This window comes from Denticeps clupeoides, chromosome 8, assembly GCF_900700375.1.
Source record: "Denticeps clupeoides chromosome 8, fDenClu1.1, whole genome shotgun sequence".
Classification (NCBI taxonomy): domain Eukaryota; kingdom Metazoa; phylum Chordata; class Actinopteri; order Clupeiformes; family Denticipitidae; genus Denticeps; species Denticeps clupeoides.
The window spans coordinates 20,087,215-20,104,059 of record NC_041714.1 but is presented as its reverse complement, the minus strand read 5'-3'; the positions used below and the strand labels follow the sequence as shown (position 1 = coordinate 20,104,059).

Sequence of the window (16,845 nt, the reverse complement as noted above, 5' to 3'; positions counted from 1 at the left end):
CTTCTTAAATTCTGTGTGTAATGATGGAGTTATTACATGCCATTTAAATGATGCAACAGACTCAAACCACAGGTTAATTATTGCCTGAATACAAGCACACAACGGCGCCCTCAAGTGACACAAAGTGGCCGGAGAGGAAACCGCAATCCCTACGATGAGTGCTTGGACCTGCCACTAGAGGCCACTTTGTCTTACAGGTTGAACTTGAAGATGCTCCTTACATGATTGAGATTGAGGTATAAGACATACAGGTAAGGTGACAAGGACAACCACTCCTTACTTACACATGAAGATGTTTGGTTAGATTGCAGTGAATTTGGGACAGAAAGATCACAAAATCACAGTCAGATGAAAGATTTTAATCCGGCAACAGCATGATACAGCAGCATGAAACATCTACATATTCTTTGAACCCACAGAGATCCTGTCCATCTGTGGGCGCAAACACTCGGCAGGGGTGGTGTTTAGGGATGAGTCCATTAGGAAATGTGGAACGATGGCGTCCTGTCGCTTCACCAGATGGTCCTTTTGACCCCGGACCACACCGATCGCTTCATGCCCTGGGCGGCCTGCACGTCCGGCCAGTGCAGGCGCGTACTGGGAACCTCATCCTCGGGCTCCGGGTCCTTCAGAGCCCCACCCGCCGGCCTGGCTATAACAATGGGTAACGGGCCCTGCTCGGCCCGGAACTCCACCACGTTCAGCTTCTTCCTGTCTGCCAGGGTCTGGTGAGTCTCCTAAAGGACCACATTTAATAACATTCAGGGACCTGCACCATCAACAGTGGCTGTTAAATGTACTAAAACAAGGATCAGGACGCTTTTCCAAAGGAGCTGATTTAATCCAGGGTGAAGACAAAATGGCCAAAGCACATCAAAAAGACGTCAGTATGAGAGAGGCACACAAAAACTGGTCCGAAGATGAGTCTACTGCGGTCGGAAATCTGAAAATTCTTCATCACGATGGGGAAAATAGCTCACCTGAGACACCAGACCGTGGAAAAGGGCCCTGGTGATGTTGAGAAGGTTGACAGAACCCTCCACTTTAGCGTACATGTCATCTATACCGATCAGCCGACAGAGCGTGATGACGGCTCTGTGGCAATGGAGGCCGTAACCTAAACATACACACACATTAATATCCTTGTGAGGTTCCAAAATATTTTTTGGAACAAATTCAACTTCTTTACATTATGAGTACTAGCAAAAAAATCTACTAAATATCTAATAAACTGAGATGATAACATTGTAACAATGTTTATTTCTTTTCTTTTGTTTTACCCTTATTCTGTTTCTTCATCCGCAGCGTAGTTTTCTTGAATTTTGATTCAATATCATGATATACTGAAACAAAAATAATATCAACGCCAGTCATTCACGGTCTCCAAAAGGTTTTGACACGCACAATAACTATGTAATGGACGTGTAACTTACTTGTGTGGTTGTTGAATCGCTCAATGTAGTACAGGTAATGTACAGCTCTGTTCTTGGCCTGAAAAGATGAGAGTTCAGTCATGAATAGTACTAAAGGGAATGAAAATCATGCCACACACACACACACACACACACACACACACACACACACACACACACACACACACACACTCTCTTACTTTTCTCAAAGCGGTTGCTCTGTCCGCTGCCTTTCCCAGAGCAAACCCTGTAAGCACACACATACACACACTTCAAGTTCTTCAACGTGCAGTACGTTGACATTTATGGCATTTACCAGACGCCCTTATCCAGAGCACCTTACAATCAGTAGTTACAGGGACAGTCCCCCCCTGGAGACACTCAGGGTTAAGTGTCTTGCTCAGGGACACAATGGTAGTAAGTGGGGTTTGAACCTGGGTCTTCTGGTTCATAGGCGAGTGTGTTACCCACTAGGCCACTACCAGGAAGAGACGCTGTTGATCCTCTGAACAATGTTAGGCAGTGGTTAGGAAGTGGATTCGTAATCTTAATTTTTATTCTGAACAAAAAAAGAATTGAAACACACAAATAGTGTTATTTATTCCTAACTGATGCAGTCATGTTGGAAGACGTATCCTATGGTTGTGGATAGAGAGGTCACTACTTTTCAGAAGAGGCAGTGGTGGCCTCAGTTTAAATCCCGATCCGCCAAGGTGCCACTGAGATTCCCCTTGAGCAGGGTCCCGTCCCCACACACTGCTCCCCGGACGCCTGTCATGGCTGCCCACTGCTCACCAAGGGTGATGATTAAAAGCAGAGGACACATTTTGTTGTGTCAACATGTGCTGTGCTGCGGTGACAATAATAATCAATGACAATAGGAATCATTTTCACGCTCATATGCAGACCTCTTGTTAATGCCATGGACTGTTGGCTCATAGGGTTTCAGAATTTAATCACCGTTACCTGCAGCTCCATTTCCATTCCCCACAGCAACCAGGCAGCTTATGGACCTCTTCCTGCCCTCCTTGGCCGTCATGTTGAACACACTCTTCACCTGTCGAATGAGAAAGTCAAATATAATGAATTTTCAATTCAAATGGAGTTCCGGCGCTGAGCAGGGAACCATCAGACCCTTAGCCTCAGCAATCCTGTGGACAGAGAGCTGCAGGCTGGTGCTGTGCTGATATGGATTTTCAACAGAGCACTAAGATGTCCCTCCTCAGCCGGTACGCAATATAATGCAGTTCCATTCATTCCCATTCCCACGAGAGTTAAAATAAATTGTCAGACTTTTTCTGGAAAGGAATCTGTATCTTGACAGGTCATAATAAATATATAGATAAATGCTTTTTTTTTTTTTTTTTGTCCTTCAGCTGGTCTGGCATTTACCAATACGTACAAGATGGTAAATATAAACCCCGTTTTATTTTCCAGACTGAAATCAAGGTTGCGAGACGACGACTGCAAATTCGATTCGATTTTTTGCACCTAAGTAGGCGCACCACAGAGCAGCCATCTGTCCCACAGGGGCCAACTTGTACTAGGAGGGGGATTTTAAAAATGAAATTCATAAATTGAACATGGTCACTTCGTAGTCTTTCCTAAGCAAAGTCAGGCCCACTGGAGCCCATCGCTGGTTTTAGGGGACTCACCCAATGTGGACAGTAGAAAGGCAACATAAACGCCAGAGATGCCAACATGGAATCGAACTCACAACCCTGGACCACACGAAACTAGAAGAGTCATTAATCAATGCAAAGAAGGCTTCGAGATACCATGAAAAAAACGGATCAATGTGCCCGTGTGAAGGCATATGGAGACCGGGCGCATACGACTGGTGTCTCCAGATGGACGTTTCCGTCTGCGTTTGAGATTTTTAGATCACGGTGTTTCATCCTGGAAAGGACCGCAGGGGGGAAAAACAAGTCATTTCATCGCTCTAACACACACACACACACACACACCCTAATGAAGACCCTGCAGTGTAATTCCCAGTGTCCTTCAACAGAGGGCAGTGTGAGACTGCGATCCAACCTTTATAATTATACTCCAGCACAGAAGGAAAGAACCCAAGCCTCCGTTCCACCTTAGCAAACATCTTCAAATCCCCAAATGGTGCCAATTAACTCACCTGGCAAATACGGTTCACACAGACCAAGAAACACCACATGCCTGGTGAAGATTAAGCGGCAAGCTAAAGGCGTGTAAGAGAACTGGGTGGTACACAGCAGGGTAAAAAGACTGGAGGAGAAAGAAAGGCAGATGAGAGGGGGGGAGAGAGAGAGAGAGAGCGAGAGACTCCCACTTGCAGGCTGTCGGAGTTGCATTGGCATGCAGTGCCATCTGTTCAGTCTGACTGGCACAGCACAGGGACATCATTAACACACACACACTCTCCCTGCTCCCCTACATTGAAACGATTACAGTTAAGAATCAGCTTATTTGGATCCATATCATTGTTCAATCAAATCTAAAATTAAATAAAAGCATTTCAAGGGTGTGCACACATACGCCTGCCAACCCACACACACACATCAGAACCAGCTCTGTAATAATCCAAAAACACACACACACACACACACACACACACACACACACACACACACACACACAGACACACACAGACAAACTGAATTCTGCTCATGTCCTGCAGGTGTGAGGGGGACACGCCCTCAACCAATGCCTGAGCTCAAATATCAATGAACACTCTCCACCCGGCACTGTTGGGAAACAGAACCTAAAGTTCCGTTAATAATAAAGTTAACTCAACTGCCCATTCACATCCTTTTAAACATCAGTAAAACACAATTCATTGAATTAATGGGAAGAAAATGATGACAAGACAACACTGGCATAAATATTGAACAACAGTATTAGTATTAAGTATTGTCATTGGAGAAAAATGAACTTGCATTTCAATTTAAAATCTCATTAAACTAACAAACAATACTTGGTGCCAATGTTTTGTTATACCTTGGCAAAAATGATCATACTACACTAGATGTTTCTAGAACCTCTAGAACAGCTAGGTCACTGAGTATTTTCAAACGGCAGCTCAAGACCCTCCTCTTTAGAGAATATTCAGATGAACTTGTAAACTTCTTATTGTCTAATTTCAAAGTGAAGCGATTGTCACATGTGATACACAGCAGCACAGCACACGATGCATTTAACCCATCACCCTGAGTGAGCAGTGGGCAGCCATGACAGACGCCCGGGGAGCAGTGTGTGGGGACGGTGCTTTGCTCAGTGGCACCTCAGTGGCACCTTGGCGGATCGGGAATCAAACCGGCAACCTTAACCGCGAGGCCACCACTGCCTCAACTTGTGTACAGAATCTACAACAGTGAGTGAGTGAATGTATTCACAGTTGAGGGTCCTAATGAACCAGAATTGATCTCTTCATCGATGGTAACTTGAAAGCATGTTGTAAATAACTCTGGATAAGGGCGTCTGCCAAATGCCTTAAATGTAAATGTTATAATTATTAAAAGATATTGGACTTGCAGACATCTGGGGTCAGGTTGCTGTTCATGGATTAAATCTAGTTCCAGACTAAAAGTGCTTCTTTTAAATTCTCTCCGGGATTAGTATGCATTGCACCAACTCATCCAGATGCTAAGCTAGAAATAATAATTAAAAGTGATCATTAACCTCATAGTAATGGGATGTGTCTAACGTTCTTGAATTACAGCCGGAACATCAAAAAGTTGCTGAATTCAGTATACGGCCTGCAGTAGAGCGTAAATTCCACACAACTCGAGACGTGGGAAGACCCTGCGCCTCCCGACGCGTGTAACAGCTTCAATATTGTGACTGCTCTGCATCAGTGCATGGTACAGAGGGCGTGCTGCATGCTAATTACGCCGCTGAACCACTTCGAAATTTATCACTTCAATGTTTGTACTCCCCAAACGTCCCGATCAGCGCGTGCCAAGAAGCTCGTCACTTAGAAGTGTGTGTGTGTGTGAGAGAGAGAGAGAGAGAGAGAGAGAGAGAGAGAGAGAGAGAGAGAGAGAGTTGTAGACTGTAAACGATTCTCATTTGAGGGGCCGTGCCGTTATCAGTCGCTGGTATTTTAAAGCGGACAGGTGCCACATGCAACATATCCCCCTCGTCCTGGCCTCTTATCCACTCATCCATCTCGCTAGCCATCCATCAATTTAATTATGTGCTCCTTTATCTGCTCTGCATGTCTTCACCCGCCCCCTCTCGCTCTCTCCCTCACTCTTTGTCACTCTTGGCAGGGCTCTGGTGTCCTTGGCGGAAGCCTCTACAGGTTTCCAGAAAACATTTCATTAAAAGTACCTGCTGTTACAAAGAGGCGGAAGCTCATAAACCCTTGCTGAACTGCAGCAAGGCAGAAGGTCGTGCCACAAACTCTCTGCTCATAAATAGATTTTCTTCTGTCAGCAAATAAAGAAAGTGAAACATTTCAACACCATTTTACAAAATATTTGGTATATATATTTGGTGCAGGGCTGGGCAAAAATAATATTTTTAAACAATTAATCTAATAGGTTTTTGACCAATATAGTCTATTTTACATTCTAATTCATATATGAAAAAAATAAGAATCAAGTAAATAATGTCAGATGTAGCATAAAAAAAAAAAAAAAAAAAACCTCTCAGAGCAATTACCAACGTAAACTTTTTTTTTTTTTTTTTAATAAACCGCAGTAATGGAATCCGGCAGTCCACCAAGGTGGCATTCCTGAAACACCAGACGTTTTTTCAGGAAACACAAAAACATTTTACCATATATGTCACAAAGTCATGTAATTTTATTCACGATGACGTAGCCTCGTGATTTGTTCTCCCCCTTATATTTAGCATCTTATAGCCTACTCCAACATCCAGTATAAAGTACAAATTACTGTTGCACTGTTGAAGCTGAGAGTCACTCGCATTGCTGCTACTCGCCGGCGCCGCCATCTTTGTTTTACATTTAACATTTAAGGCATTTGGCAGACGCCCTTTTCCAGAGCGACTTACTACGTGCTTCCATGTTACCATCGATCAAGTGATCAGTTCTGGTTCATTAGGACCCTCAACTATGAATACAATCTTTTTAATTCACTCTTGTTGTAGATTCTGATCATAAGTTAGACAATAAGAAGGTTACAATCTAAATATTCTCTAAAGAGGAAGGTCTTGAGCTTTTGGATCCAACGCATCGTTGTGCATTGGTGACGCCTAATTTTGCGCAATCTATAGGTATTGATTCATTATTTAGGACTTCTGACATTTTTTGAGAAGGGAAATACAGTACCAGGGTGCAAATATTTTGTGCATTATGGAAAGCAAGGTCAGCAGTATTTGTGTTAATAATTAACAGCTTGGTCCACACTGACCATGTGCAAAAAACGTGCAAAAAGCACAGATAGTGAAGAATTAAACGCAGCAGGCAAGGCGTAAAAGTCAACGCAGGGAATGGCGATCAGGAGAACTCAATCCCAAAAGCAAACAGGCATTTTTAGCTCTGGTTAGGTTCCCAGAGTGAGACGAGGAAAAAAAAAAAAAGATCAATATTGGACTTGAGATCCATCATAATCTATGTTTCAATAAAGCCGCATCCTGGACCGATTCTCCTTATTTCCACCTTGTCATCCATCTTGCAGGATTTGAGCGATGATCATATGGGGAAACGTGGCCCTCGATGTGTGTGGAGAAGGGTTTGGATTTCCTGCACCAGCTCAGTTTCCCCTCTGAGCTGCTGCCAGCACCACTACAACACAGATACCGCAGAGACCAGAGCCAACATGGCCGCCCCAACCCCACTCAACCGATCCATCTCCCTTCTAAATGCTCATCCAGTATTAATGGCTCTGCACCTGTACTGTTGTGCCACAGCAAACACACACAAAAGGCAAAACATTTTGTGTGGAGGAAGAGAACAATGACACGCTGCAATTACGGCCAGCAGATAGACGGAGACAGGAACACATTTCCTATTCGGCTTTTCTGATGGGGCAGAAAAAGGAGACTGCAGAGTGGTGGTACAGGTTTAATAAAGCCGAGGCTTTCAGACGCCTGGTCTCCTCTCTCATAATGAGAATTGATCTGAAAGCCCTGGATTGTTAGATGATATTAGTTTATCATTTCCACCCCCATGTCCTATCACGGCTTTAGACAAGGCACCGACGCAGTACATTATAGCATATTTTCCCATTAATGGCAATAACCATATTTAAAACCTACTCTGCACTGTCCAGTACCTGCAAACATGGACAGATGTTCTATACTACACTTTGGACTTCTCCACCTCTACAACTATAGGACTTTTTTTCTTATTGGACAAATCATCACAAATCCTGCACTGACACCATTTGCAGGCTCACTCTACCCTGGAAGGGTGTCCCTTTCTGTATCACTCCTTCCCAAGGTTTCTTTTTTTGTGTGTGTGTGGAGTTTTTCCTTGTGTGCATTTACATTTTACATCCAGAGCGACTTACAATCAGTAGTTACAGGGACAGTCCCCCCCTGGAGACACTCAGGGTTAAGTGTCTTGCTCAGAAACACAATGGTAGTAAGTGGGATTTGAACCTGGGTCTTCTGGTTCATAGGCGAGTGTGTTACCCACTAGGCTACTACCACCCTATGGTGAAAAACTGGCCATAACCCACCCAAAATCTTGTATTCTGCTAAATTAACAGATGCTTTTTGCTGATATGTTGCTATGCAACAGAAGCTGTTAATGAACTGCATTAGCTGGTTAAAGGTCTCTTAACAGCAATAAAAAATCCCTGCAGCCTTAATTATGCGACCCTGACTAATGCATTCAAGGAACCGGGGACAAACACTGCAGCAGCGTCAGATGCACGTTCATTGCTCGAGCGTGTATGTGACGTTCAGGTGACCTGAGATCCACACCAACAAGCGTTAATCTGACGAGTCTGCAGGTACACACATACACAGACATACACCATCAAAAAACAGAACGCAACTCACCTCAATCACTCTGGAGTCAAAGTCTTCATACGTTTCTGGGAAAGAGAGAGAGAAAGTAAAAACATCTGCATGCAGAGACCCAGAGAGACGGAGTTCTAAATTCAACACCATCAACGGGGGCCAAGTCGGTAATTACATGAATGGAGCCTAACTGCAGGCCTCATCTGTGAATTTCCCCGTTGTTCCGGAGTCCTGCCTCCTCTCCGGGGACCGGGTAAGACGGGACAACAAGCTAAAGCCGGCGTAACGTTAATGCACGGGGTCTATGCAAAACAGCTCATTAGCAGGCGCTGCCATCTCCGCGCCGCGACTATAAACGCAGGAAGAGGAAACGGAACTCATAAATCATACCGCACAGTCTGCTAACTGTACAAAATGCATTTATTTACAGCTTTATCAATTTGTGTCCTGCCGTAACTGGAATTTTAATAGCTGTAAAATGCGTTATGAAGGAAAGTAATACCAAGAAAGATGGCTATAACATTCCATTTATGATAGCGTAACTTTAAAAAAAATGACCCTTTTGAATATGTTTTAATTTTAATACTTTTTACAGTGTAAAACCTTTAAACTCGTTTTACGCCCGTCCTGCTGCTGCTTATGTTCCTGGCAGGTCAGAAAAGGGTCTGCAGGCGGATAGAAGTAACTGTGTGGAAGCAAGTAACATGGCTGAACGGTGTGAAAGCAAGTAACATGGGTTTAAAACCGAATAAAGCAAAGTGCCGCACTTAGTCACCGACGTGGTGCTCCACGGCGGTCGGGATGAGACGGAAGCATTTCCGGGACTTAGCGGTGAGCATTTCCGCCGTGACCCGTAGGTGACGAGGGGGGGGGCGTGTGCGTGATTGGGTGATTTGCGGCATGATTTAGATCCCTGTCCATGCCGGCACCTGGCAATCTGTCACGGTGGCGACTGTAGTGCCAGCCGGCCCCTCCGGCCAACCGAGCGAGAGGAAATCTAATCGCCGCGCGGCACCCAGAGCACGGAGATAAACAGCCAGCGCGGCGAGTGTAAATTAGGACGAGATTGGGTTGTCTGCAGTGTGCAGCATACAATAATGAGAGCATGGAGTGTGTGTGAGTGTTAGCGCGAGTGAAGGGGATAACAAATGAAAGTGTATTTGGTGGAAAATTTGAACCGCCCATATTCTGTGAAAGAGAAAGAGGCTGGTCACATGGTCTCAGGGCTGAGAAATACATACAATATCGTCCGATGAAAAGTCAATTCATATCCTACTTCAATAGAAAGAATACTAAATTGGGTGTCTGTTGTATCCTTAACGCATAAATAACCTGCTCCACTTTAAAATCATAAGCAATTAAAATTAATGGCTAAACATTAAAGAAATAATTAAAAATGACCAATCCTAAACGAAAGCCACTGCAAAGTATGAAGTACCTTCAGCAATAACAAAATTCAATAGCGTCAGCTGCATGGTGCTATTACACATTTTTCTGTAAATAGAACCAAAAAGTGCAAACAGGGGACACAGGCAGTGCAAGAGTAATCAAACTATAATGATATATAATTTGTGTGTACATTATTTATATAAAATGTGAATATCCAATGTCTTTAAAAAAAATCCTAACCCCTGATGTAGTTGCTTGATCACTGTGCGGACATTTCTTATTCACGAAAACAATCCTCCTCCTTACCTCCATTAGGACCAGGATCAGGGGGTCCGAGGCTGAGGCCTCCCCAGGAGTTGCCGGTCCAGCCTCTCTCCCTCTTAATCTTCATCTTACGCCGTTTATCCCACTCGTCCTTCTGACGGTCCATCTCCGCCCGGAGCTCCTGCTGCTCGGCGGCACCGCGCCGGGACATGGCCTGGATGGTGCCGGCCTTCACCAGTGGTGCATTCAGACCTGGCCATAGGAACCCCCCACGGCCTGACCGACAGACAGATGCACAAACCAATTCAATTGCTGGAACACACCACAGCATCTCACAAAACAGAAAGCTTTATTAATGTTGACATGACGACAGTTTTTCCAACAACTTTGCAAGGGAGACGGAAAAAACTAGCCATGCTGCAACAAAAGATCGCGCTCCGTGTTCTGAATAGCCTCTAAGGTTTATTGAACTTTAATGTGCATTCAATAGCAGAGCATATTGTCACCAGAATTAGATGGCCATCTGTGTCCACAGAGAGCATGTGTGTGTGTCTTATTAACTGCATTCATAACCTTGGTTCTCTCTCTCTCACAGCAAATCCGAAGTAAACAGACTTGAGGAGCAGAGGGTCTCTTAAAAATCAATTGAAGTTGGGGGGGGGGGTGCTGTTTTCTTTTCGGAGCAGTAAAGTAAGAGTAAAAACCCCTGAAAAGACACATTAAACACACAGATCGATGTGAGGTTTAACCAGACACCCATGAATGTACTGCACACACAGCCTGTCAAACTAACTAATGAAACCACTGTTAGCTTAATTGAGATAAAGGGGGCTGTCAGAGAAACAAACAGCACTCCAGGGATGTGACAAATTTATATACATCAATATGGGGATATGTGTATCGTTATCATATTCGATATAATTCCACTAATCAGTCTTTATTCATCTCTGTGTTTTACTATAAAAATAAAAAAAATAAAAAACATGTACGAAATGTTCTATAGAGAAATAGCTGCCAATAACTAGCTCTTCCATGCTCATAGATAGATAAGCAGTTTGCTCGTGATTGGCCGGGGCATGAAGTGAAATGTGTGTGCTTACGTGGTTTAGGCAAAAACAGGTGTGTGTGTGTGTGTGTGTGTGTGTGTGAGAATGAGATTTGTTACCCTCTCCAAGTGTCTGGCCTCGGTTCAGATCCTTCTTCAATTTGCGTTTCGTTCTCTTCCCTCTGCCCTTCCTTGCTCCGGCTCCAGTCTCGGCCACGACACCCTTCCAGAGCTCCTCAGCAGTTACTGTGTACGGGAGTCAGATGGTCATCCTCACTACATATACAGACGCTGACAGCACCAGCTCCATAGGAAGCATTTATAAAAAGGGCTCAGGCTCATTTCCAATCCGGAAATAAAAAGAACGGTGCAGCCAAAAATAACAGCGCAGCTTTCAATTGTTCGGTCATGCGGCGTAATCCCTGGCATGCACGCGCACACACACACACGCACAGTCGCTGTCAGACTGCAACCCTCAAGCCTTGAATGTATTTAATCAGGAACTCTGCATTTGTTCTTTGAATGACTGTATTTGTTGTTTCATTCGGCTTTTCCCCAGCCGCTCTCCAGCGTTCACTCGAGGACTGGCAGGGAGCTGTTTGATGTTTGCTGCTTGCTCAGAGATTTTAATTAGGCCATAATTAAAGCAGATGGAAATGCCTGCATGGCCTAATAAACCGTCCAAACACAACAAAAGCAAAAAGATAAATTCCATAATATCATCTGACAGGCCTGTACTACTCTATACACTCACAAAGGAAAAGGTCACCTGACTGGGGCATCAACCAACAACACACACACACACACACACACACACACACACACACACACACACAGAGAGAGTGGAGGGCAAATAAAAAGAAGTCTGGGGAGCAGACTGGGGACCAAAATTAACATTTACAGCATTTATGAGACATCCTTATCCAGAGTGCTTTACAATCAGTATTTACAGGGACAGTCCCCCCCTGGGTTAAGGGTTAAGTGTCTTGCTCAGGGACACGATGGTAGTAAGTGGGGTTGGAACCTGGGACTTGGTTCACAGGTCCTACTAGGCAACATTATTTACAGCGCTGAATATAAATGAGGATCCATATGATTACTTTTTACACCACCTGGCCTTTTGATTGGCTGTGAGGAATGGCAGAAGGAATCATAGACCACCGACCAGCTGTCATTCAATCTTTTTACATTTTGTATAATGTAGCCTGAAAACTGCTCAGTATCCCAGCAAGGCATATATTGGCAGTGGTGTCATAACCGAAGGTCCCACTGAGTTCCCCACACACCTCTCATGGCTGCCCACCGCTCACCAGGAATCAGCCCTATCAAAAACTATTCAATAATATGCAGGAATATACTTATACTTTATTGATGCAGTAACAAGAAACAAACACAGAAAGGGAGATATGGATTTTAATTATGTAACTTGATAACTTAAAGATCATTAAAGATCATTTTTATTACTGGACACATTCCTATCGTGATTTTTCCCCCTAGCTTTTAATTTAGTTGATGTACAATAATGAATTAAGGGGAAGTTTCATGAATTTGAGTTATAGAAATGGGCTGTGGTGGCCTAGTGGTTAAGGTGCCAAGGTGCCACTGAGGTGCCACTGAGCAAAGCACCGTCCCCACACACTGCTCCCCATGACCTTTCAGTTACTCTAAGTAGGGTTGCTTAGTGAAAACGTTATAAGAGGTATGCAATATAAATTTGCTCAATGGGAGAGATTTTGATAATACCAGCCTACTGCATAAAAATTCACTCCTCGCGAAAACTAAACAAAAAATACTACAGACCCAACGAATAAAATAAAACAAGCCTTCAATCGACCAGTAAATCGCCGGTCCATATGCGTGCTGCACCCGGAAATGCGCCAAGCATGCATGGAAATGACTGGGGTGCGTCCTAGCCTGTTTGGTGCCATGTGCAAAAAATTATTATAATTTTAAAAATCACAAAATAAAATCTCAGAATCTCAGGACTGCATGATAAAATAGAAAAATAGTGTTATTTAATTAATTTAAAAAATTATACTGTAAACCTATCCAAATACAGAAAATTCTAAAATTTTAATGTAATCACTTGCATCATACAAATACCTGGTGTTTCACTGGACTTGTGGGTGTGACAGTCCACTTTCAGTATGAGTTATACATTAATGCATCTGTAAAACTAAATTTCTGACAATCCTGAAGAGCTGTGCCTGTGCAGCCCAATTAACTGCGGAGGTGCTGGAATACGGAAGAAACGCACCATGAGACGTGGTTCACTACGTAAAGCCAGAAAAGATACTACAGACCTGTGCTAGTTTTAAACGTTGTAGTTGTACACTTAGAAAAAAGAACAAGGCGTGGACAATAATGGCCGTAAGAGCCCCATATCTGGTAACGGTTCATGTATGAAAATAAATATGCACATACACGCATGAAACGCAATGAAAATCTTGACGCACTTACACTTGTTGAAGAAGCTGCCGTGTCTGGTCTGCTGCCAGGCAACAGAAGCCGGGGCGGCCGTGGCCCAGGGAGCGGGGGGCGTTCTGTAGAGCTGGAGAAGAGGAGCCGCTCCTGAAATATACATACAATAATAATAATATTATATTATTCATAAAACAAAAGAAGACAAACGAGGAAAGCTAAACCCTGGAGGAGAGGAAGGTTCTATTTGGAGGGCAGGGATTCCCAATCCCGTCCCAATGTATTAAATCCAATCGTCAGTGAACATAATTCCTGAGAATTCCTGGTGATCTTTCATACACATGGTGGAAGGGCTTTGATTTCAGTGGATTCATAATTCATCAGTCATTGCCAACTGTTACAGGGCGACTGTTAAGGTGACGTTCACAAACGTTCCATTAAACTAAGTAAGCTCGCTCAACCAACGTGATATATAAAATATTTTAAATAAGCTCTATTTAACAAAGTTATCCACTCGGACAAGAATTGGATGTTCTAATCCCACCAGGACACACTGCACTGGGAATGTGATGCTACTGTCATATTTAGCCATTCTGCTAAATATCAGCAGTTACACTTACACTCCTCGTATAGCTAAGAACGGCCAATACCGTGCACGTTTTTAAACTGAAGTGTGTGGAGGAAATATTCAAAATAACATACAAATGACGCATAGTGGCTGATAAACTCCAAAAGTTTACCTCCTAGCGATGCGCGGAGGACACAGCACACTCTCACGGTCGCCGCCATCTTTGAACGAAGCAAAGGACCCCTGTCCAATAACAAGTAGTCTGGTAGAGTGCCTGACTGTAATTATTGCAGAACATTCAGAGCCGATGTAAGAGTAATAAATTAAAATGAAATAACATAAATGGATTTGTGTTCTATGTATTTGCGTTCCCCAAGACTATTAACCACTTGAGATTATCACATGAATGTTCGGCGTGCGGCTACACACGCAATTAATTTTTTTGGGCTGTCGTCAAATTCAATTTATCTTAGTCCCAGTGAAAGCATAGTTAATTGCCTATTCAGCCTAAAGGGATTATAAACTTGATATAATATTAAGCGTCAGTGTAGTTACATAAGCAGGTCAGCCAACTTTTAAAAAAAAACCTTGAAGTGAGATTTTCATTAATAAAAATTTATTAATAGTGTTTTTTTGTTAATAATTGCTCAGACTTCTGGAAGAAAATATTTGATACAGACATTTCAGTAAAATTATTTAGAATATTTGGAGATAGAGATCATTATAATGTGATAATAGGTCAGTTATTCTGTGATAATGAAATATGATGAGACAACTTGTTCTGAACAGGTGTTGGCAGTGAACAGGCTGTAAAAAAACAAGTTGTGAATTTGTTGTAACATTAAAATAGAAGTAAGTCTCGACACTCAAATTTGTTACAGCTAGCAGAATAAAGCGAAGAATTATAGGATGCCTTTTCATTGGTGTTTGGTGTTGCATTTTACCCACATAAAATACTGCTATTTTCTGATTGGCTGTTACCATCAATGAAGTGATCAATTCTGGTTCACTTGGACCCCCAACTATGAATACAATCTTTTTTATTCACTCTGTTGTAGTTTCTATACATAAGTCAGACAATAAGAAGGTCACAAATTAATCTAAATATTCTCTAAAGAGGAAGGTCTTGAGCTGCCGTTTGAAAATGTGACTGAGCTGTTCTGACCTCGAGGGGAAGTTCATTCCACCACCGAGGGGCCAAGACGGAGAAGAGTCTAGATGAGTGTCTTTCTCGTACCTTCAGAGATGGAGGAACCAGGCGAGCAGTACTGGAGACTCTGAGAATACGAGGTGCAGTGTGAGGTGTAATAAGGGATGTTAGGTAGGATGGTGCTACTCCATGTTTGGCTTTGTAGGCCAGCATCAGTATTTTGAATCTGATGGGTGCAGCTACTGGGAGCCAGTGGAGGCCACTGCATTTTGTATTAGTTGTAGAGGTTGGATGGTACATAGAAGTAGACCAGCTATTTGTCTGATGGTACATAGAGGTAGACCAGATTTGGCTGATATTGTATAGAAGGAATCTACGTGAGCGGGAAAGACTGCTGATGTGAGTTGATAAGTAGTGTTGGTTGTCTATTGTTACGCCAAGGTTGCGGGCTGTTGCAGAAGGAGAGAGCTGCGAGGTGTCTAGGTAAATAGCAAGATCCTGATGTGTTGAAGAATCTGCTGGAATGAATATTAGTTCAGTTTTGGTAGGGTTGAGTTTGAGGTGATGGGCTGCCTTCCAAAATGAGATGTCAGTCAGACATGCAGAGATTTTAGAAGCAGCATGTAGATCTGAGGGAGGAAAAGAGAAAATGAGTTGTGTGTCATTGACATAGCAGTGGTAGGATAATACATGTGAGGAAATTTCCTCACCAAGTGATCTCGTATAGAGGGAGAAATGGAGAGGACCTAGTACTGAGCCTTGAGGGACACCAGTGGAGAGGTGAGAGAGGTGAGGCAGAGGTGGATCCTTTCCAAGTCGCTTGGTAAGATCGCTCAACAAGGTAGGAAGCAAACCACTGCCATGCTGAGCCCCGAATTCCAAGCCTCTTCAGGATAGACAAGAGAGTCCATCGTTGTGGTTAACTGTGTCGAATGCTGCGGAGAGGTCAAGGAGAACAAGTACCAATAACAGTTTTGCCAATCTGGCCGCATTGTAGCTTCTCAGAAACAGCCAAAAGGGCAGTCTCAGTAGAATGAGCTGTTCTGAAGCCAGACTGGTTAGGATCCAGGAGGTTGTTCTTTTTTTTTTTGGCTGGTAAATGACAGGCTCTAGGACCCAGCAGAGACGCGCTTGTTTCATAGGCATATTAGAGGCATAATTTAGTTTCATAAGCATATTTGGGGCAGTGGTGGCCTAGCGGTTAAGGAAGCAGCCCCGTAATCAAAAGGTTGCCGGTTCGAATCCCGATCCGCCAAGGTACCACTGAGGTGCCACTGAGCAAAGTACCGTCCCCACACACTGCTCCCCGGGCGCCGGTCATGGCTGCCCACTGCTCACTCAGGGTGATGGGTTAAATGCAGAGGACAAATTTCACTGTGTGCACTGTGTGCTGTGCTGCTGTGTGTCACATGTGACAATCACTTCACTTTACTTTACTTTTTTATTTTGCATACTCAAATGTGCGGCGGAGTGTGTGACTAAAGACTAAAAAGAGAGACTGACTATTTGGCTAAAATGATTAAGAATTTTGAGATTACATTTATACCACACATTTACAAACCTGTTTGGAATACTTTATAAGACTGTCCTCTATACATATGTATATATATATATATCCTATATAAGCATCATTTCAATTAGATAAATGCACCATGTGGTGCAGTCTGTGTGACCCATGGTG

The 16,845-nt window shown here is 43.4% G+C and overlaps 1 protein-coding gene across 1 annotated transcript; it reads right to left on the bottom strand.

Moving 5' to 3' along the window:
* Positions 1-338: 338 nt before the first annotated feature.
* Positions 339-14,238, bottom strand: mrps5 (mitochondrial ribosomal protein S5). Its single transcript, XM_028989397.1, has 11 exons — positions 14,187-14,238; positions 13,486-13,596; positions 11,146-11,271; positions 10,023-10,256; positions 8,367-8,401; positions 2,379-2,469; positions 1,613-1,659; positions 1,434-1,491; positions 1,281-1,343; positions 981-1,117; positions 339-737 (listed from the first exon to the last, which is right to left on the bottom strand). Exons 1-11 carry the CDS (start codon positions 14,233-14,235, stop codon positions 513-515), a joined length of 1,176 nt encoding a protein of 391 aa, XP_028845230.1. The 5' UTR covers positions 14,236-14,238; the 3' UTR covers positions 339-512.
* Positions 14,239-16,845: the final 2,607 nt, after the last annotated feature.

Bases quoted from the DNA above. Each gene is read 5' to 3' on its own strand.
- mrps5 (XM_028989397.1), bottom strand. From the start codon at position 14,235: ATGGCGGCGACCGTGAGAGTGTGCTGTGTCCTCCGCGCATCGCTAGGA. The intron at 11,272-13,485 runs GTAAGTGCGTCA...TCCCGTACACAG, and splicing joins CGGCAGCTTCTTCAACAAGT to TAACTGCTGAGGAGCTCTGG. The intron at 8,402-10,022 runs GTAAGGAGGAGG...TCTCTTTCCCAG, and splicing joins TGATCCTGGTCCTAATGGAG to AAACGTATGAAGACTTTGAC.